Genomic DNA, 20,465 nt, shown 5'->3' with positions numbered 1-20,465 from the left:
TTCAGGGCAAAGATCAGGAATGATTCTCTGGGTCTCCAGTGCCCAGTCTAGAGTGGGGCACATAATAGTTGCTCACTGAAAGCTAAGTAGAGTGATCAAGTACTGGCTGTCTGAGCAGCATAAGCCAAATTCACAGACCACACAAGATGGACCCTGTAACTTTGGCCTCACCACAATGGGCCTTTGTTGTCAACTGGAAAAAATCTAAATACAGTATGAGTATAGCCCTGGCTGGTGTAGCTCAGTGGATTGAGCGCGGGCCTGTGAACCAGACAATCGAGGTTCAATTCCCAGTCAGGGCACATGCTTGGGTTGCAGGCAGTTCCCTGCAGGGGATGCACGAGAAGCAACCATACATTGATGTTTCCTTTCTCTCTCCTTCCTTTCCCCTCCAAAGATAAATAAATAAAATATTAAAAAATAAATAAATAAATAAATACAGTATGAGTATAAATATATACACTTTACATCAATGCATTTATTCATGTATTTATATGTATTAATTGTATGAACTGTATTATGTAATATAATTAATACATATATTTATGTATTAATATAGTGTACCTATTGAACTCACATCATAATTAGGCTTTACACATGCAAGATTTCTAGTTCTCAGAACAGTCCTGTAAGCTTGATCCTCCATTTATAAAGAGAACGCTGAGGCTTAGAGTAGGCGCAGGGTACTTTGCCTGAATATGTACCAGGAATGAATCTCAAGGCACAAATTCAGGTGTGTAGGTGTGTTAGACACCTCTTAGGCCCCATTTCAGATCCTCTGGCCTCACCTACTGCTTATCTCACCACCAGTGATCTTATTCTGGCTTCAGCAGGTAGAACCTAAATGAGCTTCTCCTCCAGCCCATACCTCAGGCTTCTTACCTTCTGCATCAGGGGTTGTGTCTTGGTACTGAGGGGTTAGGGGACTGCTGGGACCACTCAGCACCCAAACAGTTACAACCCAGTGGTGCAGGTATAGGGAAGGAGTGGTTAATGCCTCAGGGGGCACATCTTTGACCAATGGGGCTAACACCTGCTGAGTACGTGTTTCTTCCTTTTTCCCCTCAGAGAGCCATTCTGCAGATACCTCACATAGCATTCCAACTATTTTGCAGGATCAAGCAACCAAATGCCTTTGGAAGCGGCTGATGGGAAAAGGGTCCTCATGAGGGCTCTCCTTCCCCCCTGCCGTACAGCCCCTGTCCTGTATGCCTGGTCCTGGGATTCACACTTGCCAATGCAATACGAGCAGCCCACACTAAGGCGGTGCCACGACTGGCCCCAGGAAGTGACCCTCACGTTGGTATTTTGGAACTGGACTGCTCACCAGTTCGGTGGCAATAACAACCCGGCGGCTAGTGATAAGTGTGTGTGTCCTGGGAGGAGATGATGACACCGACTGTATGTTTCTTCTCTTGGAAACCTAAGTAAAAGTTATATTGATATATTAGTTATAATGACACGTAAGATTTGGCTCAAAATGAGACAAGAATCAAAGGTAACTGTACTGGTTCAACTAAAACAGTGATTCTCAACTGGGGACTATTTTGTTTCCAGGGGATATTTGCTTGGCAATGTCTGAAGACATTTTTGGTTGCCACAACTTATGGGGTGTTAGGGGAAGGGTGCTTCTAGACACCCGATAACACACAGTGTCTAGTTCAGAATATCAGTGGTGTCAAAGTTGAAAAATTCTGAGCCCTGGCTGGTGTAGCTCAGTGGATTGAGCGCAGGCCTGTGAACCACACGATCGCGGTTCGATTCCCAGTCAGGGCACATGCCTGGGTTGCAGGCCAGTTCCCAGCAAGGGACTCACGAGAGGCAACCATACACTGATATTTCTCTCCTTCTCTCTCCTTCCCTTCCTCTCTAAAGATAAATAAATAAAAATTTTAAAAAAGAAAAAAAAGTTGAAAAATTCTGAACTCAAGTGTTCAGGTTTCCTTAACTTGTCTAACTTGTCTGCCCAAGTATGGTAAGGTAGGTGAGCCCAGCGAGATGATTCTAATCAGACTTCTACTGCTCTGAGGGAGGAATGAACCATTGAGAGATAGAACCCACCCAACCTCACTTAGACAGAATGGGGAAAGGGGAAGGAGTGAAGGGAAGCTGTTGAGCTTGCTCTGATGGACAGGATAGGGGGTAGAGGGGACATGCTGAAAAGTCTGAGCCTTGGTTAGATGCTGCATTGATCCTGAATGAGTCTCCTGGCTTCCCGTGAAGTGGGAATCTGGAGAGCACAAAGCTGAGCCATGATCCTGAAGGTGTCTTCAGTGCCCGTGAGTGTTAGCCATCCCAGCTGGGGGAGCATCTCATCCTGGCTCCAAGGCTTGCAAATAAGGGGTGGGCAGTTGGTACCACTTTAATCTTTTTCTTTTGGAGTCTCAACAAATAGGCCTCTTTTCCTTTTTTATGTACCTGGTGTTAAGAGCTAAGATTGTTTGAAGCCATGTGTGGGAAAGGGAGAACTGAAATAGGCTGCATGCACTTTACATCCCCGTGACTATTTTGTAACTGCCAATTTTTACTTCCTAATCTCCTTACCTTTTTTACCCAAGCCCCTCCGATCTGGCACCCATCAGTTCCTTCTCTGTATCTATGAGTCAGATGACACACATCTTTAAAGACAAAACAGTAGACTTCAAAGACTTTGAAAACAGGGTGGTAACTTTTTGTTTGTTTCTTCCCTGCTCTAGACTACCACACCACTGTGATCAGAGAGTGCAGTATTTACACTCTGCCCCCAGCACTAAGGGAATCCAGAGGCCCGGTTTTCCCTGGGGACAGGGAAAACAGCCACAGCTTCGCCTCTGCTTGGGGAGCTTCCAGACCCAGATCCTCCAGGAAGAGCCATGACTCCAGCAACATTTAACCACCAGCTAGAAGCTACCAGTGGAAAAACCATCTTTCATTATTAAGAAAATATTTATTTTATTAAAAGAATAATTACCATTAGGACTTACTTGCTTGACCCTGGCTGGTGTGGCTCAGTGGACTGAGTGCTGGCCTGAGAACCAAAGGGTCACAGGTTGGATTCTGAGTCAGGGCACATGCCTGGGTTGTGGGCCAGGTCCCCAGTGGGGGCTGTGTGAGAGGCAAGCACACATTGATGTTTCTCTCCCTCTCTTTCTCCCTCCCTTCCCCTCTGTCTAAAAATAAATAAATAAAATCTTTAAAAAAAATAAAAGAAGCCCTGGCTGGTGTAGCTCAGTGGATTGAGCCAGGCCTGCGAACCAGACGATCGTAGTTCAATTCCCAGTCAGGGCACATGCCTGGGTTGCAGGCCAGTTCCCGGCAGGGGACTCACGAGAGTCAACCATACATTGATATTTCTTTCCTTCTCTCCTTCCTTTCCCCTCTAAAGATAAATAAATAAATCTTAAAAAAAAAAGAGAAGGACTTCCTTGCTTGCAGCCTTTCTAAAGGACCACAGAATCTCTTTAAGTGTTTGTTCTTCAAAATTTATCAGGGGGAGAATTTAAGATCTGAAGTCTTTTGGTCCAATAATCTCTCAAAGGTTAAGGCAAAGAATCAGAAGTGATAATAATTAGAACAGATGTGTGAGCACTTGGTTTGGGGTTTTCCATTCCATTGACTGCAAGGCAGGCACCTCCTGTCCTAGTACCTTCCCACTGCCCAGGGCTGGCTGCTCCCACCCTGCACCTTTGTTCGGCTCCGCCCAGTGGGGCCCAGCTGCAGCGTCTTGGTCCATCGGCCTCAGAGCCAGGTCTAGCTGTGCCGAGATGGGGCTGGCCCAGCCAGGACTGTGGCTGAAGAGGCTCTGGGTACTCTTGCAGGTGGTCCTGCATGTGGCCTTGGGCAAAGTACAACTAAAACTCTTTCCTGAGAGAGTCAAGCAGAACATCTTGGCCATGAACCGGAGGAACCCACACTTCTCCTATGAAAACTGGGTTCCAACCCTCTTTGGCATCCAGTATTTCTGGTTTGTCCTGAAGGTTCGTTGGCAACGATTGGAGGACAAGACTGAGGAAGGAGGTCTAGCCCCAAACTGCCCCGTGGTTCGCCTCTCAGGACAGACGTGTAACATTTGGGACTTCATCCAAGGTCAGGAGGCTGATACAGCTTGAGTGGTGCTTGGCACAGGGATGTTCAATGCGGGTGGGACGTGGGTTGGAAACTCATGAATTCTTCTACTACTCCAGCTCCCTTTTTGGCTTCTTGTCTTCTTCCTGCCCCCTGAAGCCAGGACTTTTCCTAGATTCTGCTTTTCTGAGTGTCATCAACATCTATGCAGGCACTCAGACCAGCCACTCTGGCCTTCAGCTCCTCCAGCAGCACTGCTGCCGCATGGTCGCTTCTGCCTGAGATGCACTTCGAGCCCCTCTCTGCCCAGTCAAGTCCTGTTCATCCTTCAGCCTTCTACCCAGTGACACTTCCTGTGACAAACTAACCCCAACTTCCCTGGACTAGGTTGACCCCTCTTGTATACTGAACTTCCTAAACTTTTCTTTATTCTTACACCTGTCCTAGTTTGTAATTATGTGTGGGTATATGATTAATGTCTTTTGCCCTCACTAGACTGCAAACTCTGTGCAGACAGAGGCCATGGCTCTTAACCCCCGGTTGTTCCCCCATGGCCGCTGCTGACTCGTGGTAGTTGCTCGGTAAATATTGGCGGAAGGTCTCTCGAATGCACTCCGACTCTTCCAGGCAAACCAGCTCTATCTGTTTGGGTTCTTAGAGACCTCTCTGAGCAGTTTTCTCCTTTTGTCCTAACAGCCGCTCTTCCCGCCAGGATCTCCTCCTCCTGCTCCTGCCCTCTGTTCCCACCCAGCTTGTAAATATCTGCCAGATTACCCGTCCACAAGCACATCCCTGACCCACGGACACCCCAACTCACCAAATTTTGGCAGCCCCACTTCTGCATTCAGGACGAATGCTCAAGGCCCTCCCAGGGCTGTGCTTTGTGTTCAAGGCCCTTCCTGTACAGACTCCAGCTTTTGTTTTCCCAACTCCACTTGTAAGCTTCCCCTCCTGTTCACTGCCTGCAGACAACTGTTGGGTCTTTTACATCCCTCCTGCGTTTCCTTCTCTGTCTTTGCTGAAGTTGCTGGCTCACCCACACCACTGCCAACAGCTCAGATACCCCGCATCGTCAGGGTCCTGCTCTCCTGCCTCCCCATCTGTGAAACCATCTCACATGCTTACAGCTGGGCGTGTGCTCTCTCTGTTGTGGGTTCTCTCCCTCCGTCTGCACATCTCCATGGAATCTGGTCGTTCCTCCTCAGCCTCAGACGGTCTAAGCAGCCTAAGCACAAGAGTGTTTTCTTCTTGTTCAATGGTTGTCTTGCAACAGGTCTGTATGTGATTCATCACTGAATTCCCAGGGCACAGCGGAGAAGGTCCCTGAGGCAGTTGACTAATCCAGTGTTCTTTGGAACACAAATCCTATGGATATGAAGTCCCCTGGTCAAAAAGTACTTTGGGAATCCCCACACACTATCCCCTCCTCTTGGGAATGCATAGTGAACATGAACATATAAAAGGCTCTGAGCAGCTTGAAGCTTAAAAACAAACTAACAAAACTTGAAAAACTTTAACACGGCATTAACAAATTTTCCTAACACACACACCTCCCCACTCTCCACCAGAAAAAATGCCTGTCATCATATTGATGGTTCCAAAGAACACCCTTTGGGAAATATTGATCTAATCCAGTCCTCTCATTTTAGAGAGGAAATGGAGAAAACTGAGAGGCAAAGGTAACAGAGCCAATGGCAGACTGAGTCAGACCCAGAATCAGGGCTTTCTTCTTCCCATTTTTTTTCACATCTCAACATTCATGAGCATCTCCTATGTGCCAACCCTTCAGCTAGAGGTCAGGGACACAGAGTTAAGTAAGAGCTTGCTCCTTCCCTCAAGGAGTTTATGGTTCTACAGAACAGATGGATGTAATAAACAAATTCTATGGTTCTGTGAGTTGGGGGAGGCTGTAGAGGCATGAACTTTGCCTCCAGGGCTTGGAAGTTTTCCTGGAAGAGGTGGCTTTGGAACTAGGCCTTGGAGAATGAGTAGGGTTTTTTCTGAGAATGGAAAAGGGGAACATGTTTCAAGGAAAAAGGAAAGCCAAGAGTTTTTGCTCATGACTTTAAACTAGGGTATACAAATGACTTCTATTTGCTCAACAAACGTTTACCAAGTGACTGCTGATAATAAGAGCAATGAGAATAACAACTAACTTTTTACTGTGCATCTACTATGTGCCAAGCACTGTGGTAGAACCAGGCAGATGGGCTGAATATCAGTTTTCTAGCGATCAATTCCATGAAAGACAACTTGCCGTGTGGTCCATTCACAGAATTTACTAGCCTGTTAATTGTTCATTTCAGTGAGCCTGTGTGCTCTTTAGGGAGACTGCTCTATTTATCCCTGTTTTTCTGCTGCTGTATCTGAGACTGAAGGAAGAGGGGGGAAGGAAACTAAAAGAAAAAAGAACACTCTATTTATGAAATGGGGTTGGCTTTCAGCACTTTGACCCAGGTCCCTGAAATAACAGATGCTGGTGGCACCGCAGTCAGCATAACTGGTCTCTGTCCTGGCAGATCTCGTAATCCCGAGAGAGATGGCATAGTGAGACATGGAGCCAGAGGGCTCTGGGAGAAGTGGGGCGGGTAGGGGGTAGTCAGAGGAAAGCTTCCTGGAGATGAGGAGGGTGAGTCGATTGTCTAGGGATGGTGGAGCCTCGGGGTAGGTGAGGAAGGGGGGACAGGGCAGGACAGAGTGGGGAGCAGCAGAGGTCTGAGGTGGGGAGGAGCATGGGTCAGTTTGGCAGAAGTTGGGTGTGGGAGGCATGAAGGAGTGAAGGATGAGACTGAAGACACCATCAGGGACTAGAGCTTAGGGGGCCTTATGTGTCTTACCAAAGAGTAGATTTTATCCTGAGGGTACTGGTGAGTTCTGGGAAGATTTTCAAGCAAGGAGTTAACACGATCAGGTCTACTTATTAGAAAGACACCCTGTAACTGCTTTGGAAATCCAGCAGGTCACTAAAAAACTCTGTTTGTATGCTTTGGGTATAAATCTGAACTCATCTGAGAGCCAGACTGGAAAGTCTAGGAGGGTCTTTATGGTACCCTAAAGCAGTTCTTCAATTGTTTAGATACAAAGGCCCAGAGAGGTAAATCACTTGCTCAGAGCCACACAGCAAGTTCTTATAGAGCCAGAACTGGAATTTGTGCCTTCTGACTCTCAGCGAGTGCAGTTTTTCTCATTGAGTAAGATAGCAGATGCTCAGAGAAATTCTCAGCCACCCCCATCCTCCGCATGTATATGCACATGCACACACATGACACACATGCCTTAGGACATACATACAGCAAAACACTGATTAACTGGTGTTATGTGGTTGAAGGCAAGTCTGATGATTTCTTTTCTAGGCACCTAGGAGTTAATCTGCAACCCAATATTTTAGCCCTTATCTAATATTATGTAAAATCTCTCCTATGAGGTGTCATCCAGTAATTATAAATGGGCTTTTCCCACTCTGAGAGCCCAGTGCAGGGGTTAATTCACTGGTCTGGGGGTCGTGACAGTAGGTTTGAGTCCATTGTGACCACAGAGCATTTCCCATTTGTACCAGCGAGTCGGGGTGGACAGTCCTTGCCCAACACCCTTGAAATGGTGTTCTCTGCACCATGGCCTGTGGACCAGGCAGGGTGCCAGCCCTCGGCACCCCTACCCCTTGTACTCATTTTTCCTCTCTTTGCTACCAGGAAAGCAGGGAACTGAGTTTAAACTTTGCCCTCAATGTTGATGACTGCACCTACCACACTACATATAGATAAACGAGCGGCTATGTCTCTTCTAAGGTCCTAATCAGTGGATGTTGAGCCTTTTTTCTTTTTTCAGTGAAAAACAAATTCCAGACAGCTAATATTTAACTCTAGCCCTGACCTTAACTCTTGGATTCTTATCTGATGGGTGAATACCTGAGGTCATTGGAAGCCAACGGCCAGCCAGTTGGCCATGACTGGCCTCTGAGCTTCTCCTGTGGTGGCCTGGGCGACCCATCACATGGGTGAGGACTCTGTGCAATCAACCAACACCCTGTATGGCTTCCTGTGAGAAGACCTCAGAGCCACAGACAAGGGGGACTCTGTACCTCCAGAGAAACTAGCCTGCTTTCTCCTCCTGTACTGACAAATGAGAAATACGAAACCAATTGTCTCCCTTTGTAGTTACTTGGTCACCAGAAACTCAGAGTCAAATATTAGCTCAGTTATAATGAATGCAGGGACTTGAAGGCCCATTTATTTGTGCACCACATTTCCCTCCTCTTTGCCTTCCAGAGGGGCATGATTTTTTTTACATTTCTATTTAATAATGTATTACATATATAAGCTGCTTCAAATCCTTTGCAGAAGTGGGAGAGGGACTAACTGACCGATGAAACCACGAGCGAGTTAAGATGCCCTCTACTCCCCTTCCATCAGCAAGTCCCATCAGTTCCAGTTTTCCCTTCTCTGCTGCCCACACACCAGCTCGTGTCCCCTTATCCCTCATAGTTCTCATTGCCACTTCCATTCCACATCAGCCCTTTCCCTGCTGAGCAGCCAGAGCCATCCTCTATGTAAATCTGATTATTTGTTTTCATTGCACAGCCCTATTGTAGCAGTCAGAGTGCTGGCTTGCAAGCAACAGAAGCTCACTCTGGTTTTCTTGGCCGCACACACAACCATAGATGAAGAAATGTAATAGAAAAGTATTGTAGGAGCTCCAGAACCAACCACATGGAGCACTGAGTCTAGTCTGTCTTTTAGCATCAGCAGTCAGGCCTGGATGCTGCCATCCATGTGGTTGCCATGGGAAACCATCAACACTGCAGGACCCCACCATTCCTGACAGGGGAACCACCACTGGACCATGGATGAATTCTGCTGCCTCAGTGACTGCAGAACCAAAGATCCATGTGGGAGGGTCCAGTCAGCCCTGCGTGAGTCACTGAATGTGCCCTGGCTGCTGGGGGGCAGAAAGCAGACCTGGCCATTCTGTCTTCCCCAGGGCAAGGCTGGGTACTCTGCCATCAACAAGGAGTACACAAAATAGGGAATTCCAAGTAGGAAGAAGAGGTAGCCAAAGCTGGGCAGCCAAAATCGTAACAAATATCCACCATCCTTGGTTTGTATCTTCTTGGCATCCTCTTCAGATTCCTCACAGCGCAGGAGAACCTGCCTCTCCAGCCACGGCTCTCGCTGCACCTCAGCCTGGCTTGGCCGAGTTGGCCTTGCCGGCCCTGGAACACACCGAGCTCTGTCTGGCCCTCCTCAGAGCCTTTGTCCTTGGAGTCCCTTTGTCTGGAATGCCCTTCTCCTCCCTCTGTCCCCTCTGGTTCATTCCTAGTCTCAGTTTCCCCAGTTAAATAGCCTCTCATCAGAGGCCTTCCTGGGCTTGCCTGTCTGAAGTAGATTGCTCCTTTATAGTCTCTTTCATAACACTTATCACAACTTGAAATTACTTCATTTGTGCAACATTAAATAGCAGCTAAAAAGCAGCACGCCAGGGCAAGAGAGGCCACGGGAGATAAGAAAAATATTTGTATTTTAATATACTAAATGGAACTTTCCCCCATTTTTTGAACAAGGGGCCTGCATATTTATTTTGCAACAGACCCAGCAAATCATGTAGGTGGCCCTGCTCCCACCCTTCTCTCCCCTGTGGAGTCCCTTTCGCCGCTTCCCCATTTCATAGCTCGGGGAGCAGGTCATAGCTAATGACAGCAGCTGGCATTACCTCCCATGGACCAGGCTCATTTTAACCCCTCCTCTGTGTTAACTTCTTTAATTCTCCTAACAATCCTATAAAGTAAGTCTTATTACTATGCCCATTTATGGATGAAGAAACAGAGGTGTTTTGAGTGGGAAGAGCGTTGAATGAGAGTCTGGGAGCCAGAGTGTTCATTTCAGCTCCACTACTGGCCTGCTATGTGATATGAAACGAGACGATAAACCTCAGTTTGTCCATAAAACAGGGGAAAAGTTGTCTACCTTGTAGTATACTGATCACATCACGTGAAAGAATGGATATGTGCTTGCCTTATAAACTGCATGAAAGGGACTCTTTTTACCCTTCTTTTCTTTCCCACCCAGGAACTGCAGGTGGTCCACTAAGACCACCTGATAAAGCCCCTCATTCTAGAGAAGAGGAAGCTGGCTCCACCTTCTGCTAAGTCATGCTCTCTATGCTTCAGCTCCTCACTGTGCCCTCGGCCTATCTTAGACCGGGGGGCGGGGGGATATAACAGAACTGAAGCAGGAGTGAAGGTGGGGCTGGCAAAACAACTGCTGTGTGTGGATTATTGGATGGTGATGGTTTCATTTCTGTTTCAGGCAACAGGCCACTGGTGCTGAATTTTGGAAGTTGTACCTGACCTTCATTTCTTTTCAAATTTGACCAATTCAATAGACTTATTGAAGACTTTAATTCTGTAGCAGATTTTCTCGTCATTTACATTGAAGAAGCACATGCATCAGGTATACAAGATTCCCTGTGCCTGCGTGCTCCTGCCCTCTCTTTTCTTGCTCCCCTTCCCCCAAGGTTGGGGGTGGGGAGAGGTGTAGGAGGGGAGAGGGAAAGGGTCCCCATTCCCCCACCATCTCCCAGTCCCTGCTAGATTTACCCACCTCTTGCTGACTTCAGTCTGTGCTTTCAACCAGGAACACAGAGCAGAAAACCTGGAGTGACAGGGTCTAGCTAGGGGAGCATCTAACATTCTGAATGGATAAATAGGGAAATCAAGGGAGAGCAGCTAATATAAACAGTTACAAGGAATTTAGACCTGAAATGCCACAAGTAAAATGGCTGCTGTTCAGTGACTTGTGAAATCCATCCTAAGACTTCTGAGCTCAGAAGCACATTGTGGTTCATCTGTCAGTGGTTCCCAAGCTTCAGTGACCATCAGAAACACCTCAAAGGCTTGTTAAAACACACTGTTGGACTCCACCCCAGAGTCTGCATTAGCTCTGGGGCGGGGCCTGAGAATTTGTATTTCTAATACACTCCAGGGGATGCTGAAGCTACTGGTCTGGGGACCACACTGTGAGGATCACTTCCCCAGGCCCGATTTCTACCTGGGACAGGATTTCTTTCTTCAGTCCCTGACAGGTGGTCACCCACCCTTATTACTTCATGGGAAATCTTGCTCCTTTGCTGACAGTTCTGTTTGTGAGAAAGCCCTTCCTTGCAATGAGCAGACACATCTCTCCCTGAAACATCTACAGCTTGGTCTAAGCCCCATGAACTTTACAAAATGCTCAGGTACACTTTTCTCTCCCTGGCTGTCATGGGGATCAACTCTTAAACCCACAAATTAAAGAAGACAAGAAGGCTTGGATGGCTGAGCAGAATGGATGTCATTTACATACCCACCTTCCCGTAAGACTCATCTTTGTCAGCCAGCACGAGGCAGAGTCCATGTCACAGACCTAGAGCTCATAAGTGCTGGGTGAATGAGGGTTTTAGGCCAGTATTGGCCTTGCTGGCTTATCCATGTGTTGTAAGTGTAGAGATTGCTATTAATTAATCATCAGCAAAGTTGGTCCAGCAGCACTTTCTCCAGTCCAGTCCAGTCCTAGGACCCCACGTGTCAGTGCCTCGTGAGTTGCTTGTTGAAAATGCATACTCAATTGCATCTCAATTTATATACACCCAAAGGTTTGAGAACTGCTTTTAACTTAATACCGTATTCTTTAATTGGCACCTCCTATCCTCATGAAGACTTTGGGGCAACTTAAAATATTAGCATATGGTAATAGGCACATACAGTGCTCTCAGCTTTTATGTATATTTAAAATTTTCTGCCCTGGCCAGGTTGGTTAGAGTGCTACATCCCAATACACCAGGGTTGCGGGTTCAATCCCTGGTCACGGCACATACAAAAAGCAACCAATGAATGCATAACTAAGTGAAACAACAAATTAATGTTTCTCTCTGTCTTTCCCTAAAAATCAATACAAAAATAAAATAAAAAATTTTCATAATAAAATTTAAAGAGCATAGGTTTCAGAAGAGCAAATACAAGCACTATGTACCCATTTGTCAGACACCCCTTTGAGAGCAGCAAGCATCAGTTAAAGAAAGAAAACTCGGATGCTCACAGGTGTCTGTGGTCTCCATGGCAGTGAGGAGATGATGCCCTGTCATCACAGCTGACAGCTGAAGCTTAGCTGGGGCTGACACAACTGTCTTGGGGCAGCACTTCTCAAACTTTAATGTTTGCACTTAAATCATCTGGGAATCTTACTAAGATGCAGGTTCTAGCTCAGTAGGACTTCAGAGGGGTCTGAGATTTGCCACATCTTGCCAGCTCCCCCCCGTGATTTTGAGACTGCTAGTGTAGGGGCCACACTTGGAGCAGTAACAAGGTCCTAGAGCAGGAGTCCCCAACCCCAGGCCCACAGAACAAATACCAGTCTGTGGCCTGTTAGGAACCAGGCTGCACAGCAGGAGATGAGTGGCGGGCCAGCTAGTGAAGCTGTATCTGTATTTACCGCCGCTCTGCATCGCTTGCATTACTGCCTGAGCTTCTCCTCCTGTCAGATCAGCAGGGACATTAGATTCTCAAAGGAATGTGAACCCTACTGTGAACTGCGCATGCGGGGGATCTGGGTTGCACACTCCTTACGAGAATCTAATTCTAGAAGGTCCATTGATTCTAGGAGGCCTGTGGTCTGTGGCCCAATCAGTTGGCTTCCTTCTCCCCACACACCACGTTTCTCCAGGTAAATTATGGGGAAGCACGGGGTGTGTAGCGAGGAACAGATTCTGGATTTTCAGGCCTGAATGTGAGTCCTAGCCCCATTATATGCTGGACACACAACCTGGAGGAACTTACATTACATGCTGGCTTCTGAGCCACTGAATTGGGATAACAACACTGATCTCACAGAATCACCTATGTAGCAATATTTACCATGTGCCTGCTGTGTGCCCACCTCTGTGCTAGAGATATAGAGGTGAAAGATACACACAGTTCTTGCCTCTAAGGAGTTCACAGCTGGAGTTCAGAGGCAAGGCCTCCCTGTTCTCAGCTGCAGGACAGGGAGGAGCCTCTGCCTGGCCCCCGTTAGAGGCTGCTGTGAAGCTCCATGGAGCAAAGGGTGGCCAAGACTTACTGCCTAACCACAATGCAAAAGAAGCTGGTGTTGTCATCTACAAAGTTTTGATGTCTTGGCCAGGTAATAAATACTTTAAGTACTAGTTTTTCTTGGGGGAAAGACTTTGAAGCACTGAGAAGGTGAAGTGAATTCTGCTGATAGGCTTAAGCAACTTGCATTACCCTGGGAGGCAACTATTATCGTGAATACAGGCCAGGCAGCTTCCAAAGAACCCATGACCACAGAGTCTGGGTTTCAGGCTCCTGAGAAATGGGGCAGGTAGAAGGGGACATAGCAATTTATTATTGTTTTTTTTCCCCCAATCTGTGGGCCTATTAGCTAATGAGCGCCACCTCCTGTAAGTGGGCAGAAGGGCACTCTGGCAAATGAGGCCAATTGGAAGTCCCTTTCTATTTAAAGTTAAGCAGCTTTAATTGGCTCCATTTAAGGGTGAGGGGAGCATCTCCAGGGCAAAATCAGAAAATCTGTGGTGTATAATAAAAACTGGGTTCTTTCCCACCTGTCTATTGTTTGGGGGTTGCCAGACGAAATAAAGCAGTATTTTTTAGCAGCTTCTATGAACCAGTCAGAGTACTGGGAATTCCACACGTTATCTCATTTAAACCTCACAGCCATCTACTAAGTGGGTTCTATTAATGAATAGTTTCTATTAATCCCATTTAACAAATAAGAAAACTAGTAATTTAAAGAGATTTTGAAGAGCTTGACCAATACCATACAGCTTACTGTGTCAGGGAACCCCTCCAGGAGAAGAGGATGTTAGAACTGTGATTCTCAAATGAGAGGAAATTTTGTCTCCCAGGGGTCATTTGGCAATATCTGGAGACTTTCTTTATCTTTACCTGAGGACATTTTTTTCATTTCTTTTAGAGAAAGGGGAAGGGAGAGAGAGAGAAACATCGATGTGAGAGAGAAAGTGACTGGTTGCCTCCTGTATGCGCCCGGACTGGGGTTTGAACCATGGCCTTTTGGTTCACAGAATGATGCTCCAACCAACTGAGCCACATCAGCCAGGGGTGGAAATATTTTTGGTTGTCACAAATGAAAGCTGGGAGAGTGCTACTGACATCTAGTGAAGAGAGGCCAGAGATGATGTTCAACACCCTACCACACACAGGATGGCCCTTCACAACAAAGAATTATCTAGCCCAAAATATCCATAGTGCCAACATTGAGAAGCCCTGCATTAGAGTTGAGCTTTTTTTTTCACTTTTTATTTTTATATTTTTAAAGATTTGTATTCATTTATTTTTAGAGAGGGGGGAAGGGAAGGAGAGAGAGAAGGAGAGAAACATCAGTGTGTGGTTGCTTCTTGCATGCCCCAAACCAGGGACCTTCCCTGCAACCCAGGCATGTGCCCTGACTGGGACTCAAACCAGCGACCCTTTGGTTCATAGGCCCACGCTCAATCCACTGAGCTATACCTGCCAGGGTCGAGTTGAGCTTTAAAAGGACATGTAGGATTTCATACATGGAAGAATTGTTAGGAGAAAGGGCACAGAAGTGTCAGCATTGTTTGAGGCAGAGTCCACTTTGGCTACACATGGAGGTACTAGCAGCTGCGACTGGAAATGTAGGTGGGGAGAGATGACAGAGGTGATTAAATGCCATACTAAGGAGTTGGTCTTGTAATTGGTGTTTAAGGAGAGAAAAACATATGATCAAATCATTCTCGGAGATTTTTGGATGATGATGTAAAACATAGTAAGATCAAGGGCAGGAAGACTGCGTAGGATGAAAATAAGCGGCATTGCTAGGTGAGCAGCTGTACTTGGCTCTAAGCTCACCCTGAATGGCTGCTTATCACGTGAGGCTGTCAGTTGATCTCACCCATCAGCTGCTGCAGCAGAAATCGAAGTATCCAAACAAAAAAATAGAAAGCCCTGCTCTACTCCCACTGCAGCTGGAGGCAGGAGCTGTGATGAACAGGGCGGAAGTGAGAGACAGCTTGAGTGTGAGCGGGTCAGGAGACCGAATGTTATACCCACCTTGCTAGAGCAAACAGCTGGAGGAAGACTGGAGAGACGGGCCAGCCCACTAAGGGCCTGGTGGGCCATACTGAGGAGCATGGGATTTATCCTGAAGGTCACAGGGAGCCACTGAAAGATCTAAGCAGGAGAGTGACACAGCCAGATTTGCGTTTTGGAAGGAACACTCCAGTGGAGAATAACTGGAAGAGGGAAATTGTCTAGACTCTGGAGGACTAGTTCTCAAACTTTGGCATGTGTTATAATCATCTGGAAGGTTGTTAAAACAGATTGTTAGGCCTCGTTCTTGGTCAGTCTAGGGTGGGGCCTGAGAAGTTGCATTGCTAACAAACTCTCAGGTGATGCTGATGCTGCTGGCCTGGGCAGCTCACACTTAGAGAAATACTGCTCTCGACCCTTGTCTCTAAGTGTGGTCCAAGCACCAGCAGCCTTAGCATCCTGGTAGCTAGCTAGACTCAGTGCCACCCTAGACAGACGGAACCAGAATCTTCCTTCAGCGAGGCCCCTGAGTGAGTCACCGGCACATGAAAGTTTGAGAAGCACTGGTCTGTTGGACTGCGTCAGTGAAGAGCAGGTGTCTGGGAGTCTGCAGCCATAGGGTTCAGTTCTGCATCAACCACTAACTCCCTATATGATCTCGTGCATTTACCCATAGTGCACAGTCTGGCAAAAGTAAGGCCTGCTTGAGTGTGGTTGGTAGGGTAATAATGGGGTTGTAATAATTCATAGTTTTAGTTTGAACATTTTACCTAAGATGTCATATGGTGTGCTTGAGTGTGATATTGTTATGTTACAGAATTACATGCTTATGAATTTGGAATAAAAAGGGGGCATTATCTGTGCTGAACCCTGTAGAAAACTGGGCCAAATCATGGACAAGGGCTCCTGTTTCTTCAGCCCGCCCTACCTGGTTTATAGTGAGGGATAGGGACTCAAGTCTTTGGGAGGTGTGTGCCATGCCTGTGGGGCCCACTGCTTGGCCTTCGTCTTGTAGATGGCTGGGCTTTTAAGAACAACGTGGTCATCAGGAAACACCGGAACCTCCAGGACCGCCTCCAGGCAGCTCACCGGCTGCTGGAGAAGAGCCCCCACTGCCCTGTGGTGGTGGACACAATGAAGAACCAGAGCAGCCAGCTCTACGCGGCACTGCCCGACAGGTTCTACGTGCTCCAGGAGGGCAGGATCCTCTATAAGGTAGTGGCCACCCTCACCCCTCCAACCCCACCCCAGGGGCAGGAACCCAGGGAGAGCAAAGGGCTTTGTATCAGGTAAATCTGGATTCAAATTGCTGCTCAGCCATTTACTAGCCATGTGACCGTGGACAAGTTCTTTGTTTTCTTGGAGTTTCAGTTTCTTCTTCTGCAAAATGAGGGTGTTGGCTCCCAGGTCACAGGGGATGACATAATGCACAGAAAGTCCCTAGCATTTAGACGGGAGCTGGAGCCTCCTGGCAGCCTTCTGAACCCAGAAGACTGGCCCTGGATTAGTCTGAAGCTGAGAGACAGAGAATGTTGTTTCCATTTCATAAACAATGCTCAGAGAGCGGAACTGACTTGCCCAAGGTCACACTGCACAAGGCTGATTTTAATTCTGACTCTTCCGGATGGGATGATTCCAGAGTGGGAGGGTCTGAAGCAGCTAATCTGTGAGGCAGGCCTTAACCTGGTGAGGCTGAAGGAGGCTGGGAGAAAGCAAATTCAGCAGTTCAGATCAGGAAATGCTGAAACAGGTATTCAAGACAGGAATTGAGTCCAGGCGCCCTTTTTCTGAAAGGACTGAGTTCCTCTCAAGGCTTCCAGCCTGGCTCCATGAGGGGCGTAAGCATGGCCTCTAACCGCCCTGAGCACCGAGGCCTCCTCTCAGAGGGAGAAACTGAGTGTGACAGCTGCTGAGGGGATCTCCAGCCTTGGAGAGCACATGAACCCCAGCCGTGTGGATACTCCTCTGCCCACAGGTCAAGCTGGCCCTGTGTATGCAAGTGAAACACGCAACAACTTGTAGATGAATCCCCAGAGTGCCACGGATTCAGGTCCTTTCTTCCTTTCTCCTTCTCAACACATGTTCTCAGATGGCTAGATTAAGCCAAGCTGGGCACTGTGTCCCTAGCCCAGGTTAGGCCCTGTGCAAACACTAAAAACACAAAAACGAATTTAAAATGGCCCACATCTTACTTGAAGGTGCTCACAGTCTGGGGGATAAGGAAGACCAAAATAGAGTGTTACGGTATCTCAATACTGAGACTCCAGGGTAGGGGTCACCAAACCTTTCCTATGAAGGGCCAGGTAATAACTATTTTCAACTTTGTTGGCCACACAATGCCTGCTGTGATGATTCACTTCTGCTGGCATAACACAAAAACAGCACAGACAAAATGTAAACAAGAGTGTGGAGGCATCAGGACAGATTTAGCTCTCAGACAGTTTTCCAACCCCTGGGGAACCGTGGGCTTTTCAGAGGAGGTGTCAATTTCTTGGCTACAGGGTAAGGAGCCACCCGTGTGAGCATGGTGAGTGGAAATCATAGCAAATATAAGGAAGAGGCGGGACAAATGCACTGTAGCACATTAGAGCAGAGTGTGAATGGAGAATTGAGGGCACTTGGGTTCAGGCTCTCATTCTGAATCAAGGAGACTTAGGGCAAGGGAGAGCCACTGAAGAGTTCTGAGCAGGGGAGAGGCATGCTCATATCCTTACTTTAAAAAGATCCCTGGCTATTGGGTAAAGAATGGAGTGGAGAAATCAGGGCAGAGTCGGGAGGTGAGACAGCTGCCTAAGTAGAAGAGGATGAGGGCTGAACGAGGCAGTGGGACTGGACAGGCAGAGGTGGTTCTGGTGTAGAATGAACAGAACTTGATATGAGGGGTGGAGAAGAGAAGGCCAGTTTGAATGTATGATTATGGGAGAAGAGTTTATTTGTACAGACCCCTTTCTCCTTTTGAAACTCTTTGTTTTATCCCCTCTGATTTTCCTCCTGTTTACATGCTGTGAACAACATTCTGTGAAATGTTGGTGCCACCCCATATGCTCTCCCTGGGTGATCTTGCACACCGCACCTGCCATCGACTACACCATCCCTATGACTCCCACCTGGATAGCACTAGCCCAGACCTCCTGCAAGTCAGAAGTCTTGGAATGATGATTCATTTCTCTTGCAGGGTAAACCTGGCCCTTGGAACTATCATCCCGAGGAGGTTCGTGCTGTTCTGGAAAAGCTCCACAGTTAATCTGGACAGACCCCCCAGTTCCAAGTGATCAAGAGGAGGGTTCCTCAAGGCTTGGCTCTCCCCGCAACGCAGCTGGATTTTACCTCTTGACCTGTGTCCCTGGTTAAATTCCTAGCTCAAATTTTTCTGATCTGAGCAAACAATTTTATAATCAGAAAACGAAGCAGCCAGAGAGCTGAGTGTTAAGGAATGTACAGGTCCACACAGCCTCCACTGTGGAGGCCGCTTTCGGTGCACGCTGTCTCAGAGTGTGACAGCAGCGGAACCCCGCAGGCATAGTGCTTCTGAAGGGTGGTCTCTCTGCAGTCGCTCTAATACCGAGGGGTTAGATATGGCATTCCTCACACTAGGTAAAAGCACTTTACCAAGTTGGTCATTTATGGCATTGATATTGAATACACTGAACTGGTTTTTAGAACCAAGCATGGGGAGAACCCCTGGTGTTTAGAGAGAGATGAGGAATTGGTAAAGGAGGGAGTAAAGGATGAGAGGAGAGAGTAAAGATGGTGATACTTTCCCTACCAAAAGACTGAAAAACCAGTCAATGGTGGTGGTGGTTGTCGTGAGGGGTGTTTCCATGGTAACCCATCTCCAATTCTACCATAGAAGAGGAGGTTACTCACTTTAGTCTTTTAATACATTTCAAAGAAATTTGGCTCTGGAACCTTTTACTATCTTATCAACAGAGTTACTAGGGGGCAGGGGAGGACTGACTTCCCCCAAACAGGATAACCTTGACCAAACTGGACAACAGGCACCAGCAAAGTGCATTCAGTTATGCAGAAACTCATACTTGAAGTTCCATTTCTCAGATTCCTTTTTTGCAAGTCTCCTAATGGTGATTTATGTTAAATTATGTCAGATTAATGAATAACCATTGGTATTCATCTGTTTTAACTCTGCTTCTTTTCATATTTTTTTATGACAGCCACAGCCTAAAGTACATACAGCTGTGACTTGATTTGAAAACAAAGTATTTTAAGATGCAGCAAGCTAATACAGAATGATTAAAATATATCAGCCTATTTAGGATGGCTTTAGTGTGATCTTTGTATTTTCTTCTCCAACTTGTGTCTGCCTGTGCAGTAATCTGATCGGCAAGAACACCATATGCTGGAAGGGCCTCGTGCCATGGGAAGAACGCTCAGTCTCTATGCTACATGTCCAGTGTAGTTCTGCCTTATGAACTCCCACTGGGGAATTTTCCCACCCTGGAATCAAACTACCTTCACAACGTGACATAAAAGAATGGACTTGGAAGACATTTTTCTAACATGAAAACACATTCTCCTTGGCTCTGCCTTTGTTTCTACAATGCTAATATTATTAATGTGCTATTTTACTCTTAAAACTAGCTATCTTTAGTCATCTACTAGACACAGGCTCTTTCAGATGTTATTTAATCTCTATATATCTCAGAGAGGAGCTTATGATCTCAATTTTACAAACAAGGAAATCAGAGTCCAGCTCTAAGTAATTTGTGAAGGGTCTCAGAATTAGTAAATAACAAGCTGAGATTCAAACCCCATCTCTAAATTCAAGGCCAGAGTCCTGGCTCTATGCCGGCTAGCTGTGTGACCTTGGTTAAGATGCCGTGGTACCTAGAACTATAATGGGACATCTAATTATAGAGTAGTGCCTACCCCATGGAGAGGACTCGTGAGTAAAGCACTCAGAACCATGGCTGGCTTGAAGAAAATGACATGGAAGTGTTGGCTATTACCATTAATATCACTGTTGCGGTTCCACGACTGCCTCCTTGGCTTCCTTTCTAAGGGCTGAAGTATGGAAAGAAGATAGGACAGCAGAGACAGAATAAAAATCCTTCAACTTACTAAAGCAACTGTTCAATCCTGGCCTGAGTGTGTGAAGGTGTACTGAGCGCTGAGTCACTGTGAATGTGGTAGAACCAAAACACACGTGAGCACTGTCCTAAATCCTAAATCCCACAAAAGGAGAGAGCCTTTGAGATCACGGTCCTCTGCATCACTGCGGATGGTCCTCCAATTCATGTCTATAAATGCACAGAAACCTCCCAGTTTTCAACATGTAACAGTAGCTGGAATCGAAGAGTGTTCAGAATGATAAAATAGACCCCCCGTGTTCCAATTCAGTTCTCTT

The 20,465-nt window shown here is 46.8% G+C and overlaps 2 protein-coding genes across 7 annotated transcripts in view; one reads left to right on the top strand and one right to left on the bottom strand.

Moving 5' to 3' along the window:
* The first annotated feature begins 3,680 nt into the window (after window positions 1–3,680).
* DIO1 (iodothyronine deiodinase 1) lies at window positions 3,681–19,371 on the top strand. Of its 5 annotated transcripts, none has more exons than XM_037043215.1 (4): window positions 3,681–4,065; window positions 5,121–5,317; window positions 8,781–8,932; window positions 10,347–10,427. In XM_037043215.1, the coding sequence occupies exons 1-3, from the start codon at window positions 3,744–3,746 to the stop codon at window positions 8,889–8,891; spliced, it is 630 nt and encodes a 209-aa protein (XP_036899110.1). In that variant the 5' UTR covers window positions 3,681–3,743; the 3' UTR covers window positions 8,892–8,932; window positions 10,347–10,427. The 5 variants fall into 5 exon arrangements, 4 of the variants coding, with proteins under 4 accessions (XP_036899110.1, XP_036899111.1, XP_036899112.1 ...); XM_037043214.1 differs by lacking the exons at window positions 5,121–5,317; window positions 8,781–8,932 and adding exons at window positions 16,116–16,315; window positions 18,276–19,371 and having other exon boundaries at window positions 3,702–4,065; window positions 10,347–10,490; XM_037043216.1 differs by lacking the exon at window positions 8,781–8,932 and having other exon boundaries at window positions 3,691–4,065; window positions 10,347–10,456.
* IFT25 (intraflagellar transport 25) overlaps window positions 14,535–20,465 on the bottom strand; it is a 33,441-nt gene continuing 27,510 nt past the window's right edge. For both annotated transcript variants that reach the window (XM_037043219.1, XM_037043218.1), the window contains exons 6-7: window positions 15,122–15,241; window positions 14,535–15,049 (exon numbers count right to left, since the gene is read on the bottom strand). In XM_037043219.1, coding sequence (XP_036899114.1) covers window positions 14,960–15,049; window positions 15,122–15,241 — 210 coding nt within the window. In that variant the 3' untranslated portion in view covers window positions 14,535–14,959. The remainder of the gene's footprint in view (window positions 15,050–15,121; window positions 15,242–20,465) is intronic.

This window comes from Sturnira hondurensis, unplaced genomic scaffold, assembly GCF_014824575.4.
Source record: "Sturnira hondurensis isolate 20B ecotype Veracruz unplaced genomic scaffold, ASM1482457v3 Scaffold0004068, whole genome shotgun sequence".
Classification (NCBI taxonomy): Eukaryota; Metazoa; Chordata; class Mammalia; order Chiroptera; family Phyllostomidae; genus Sturnira; species Sturnira hondurensis.
Note: the sequence above shows the minus strand (reverse complement) of the source record. Positions and strands in the feature narration are given on the sequence as shown.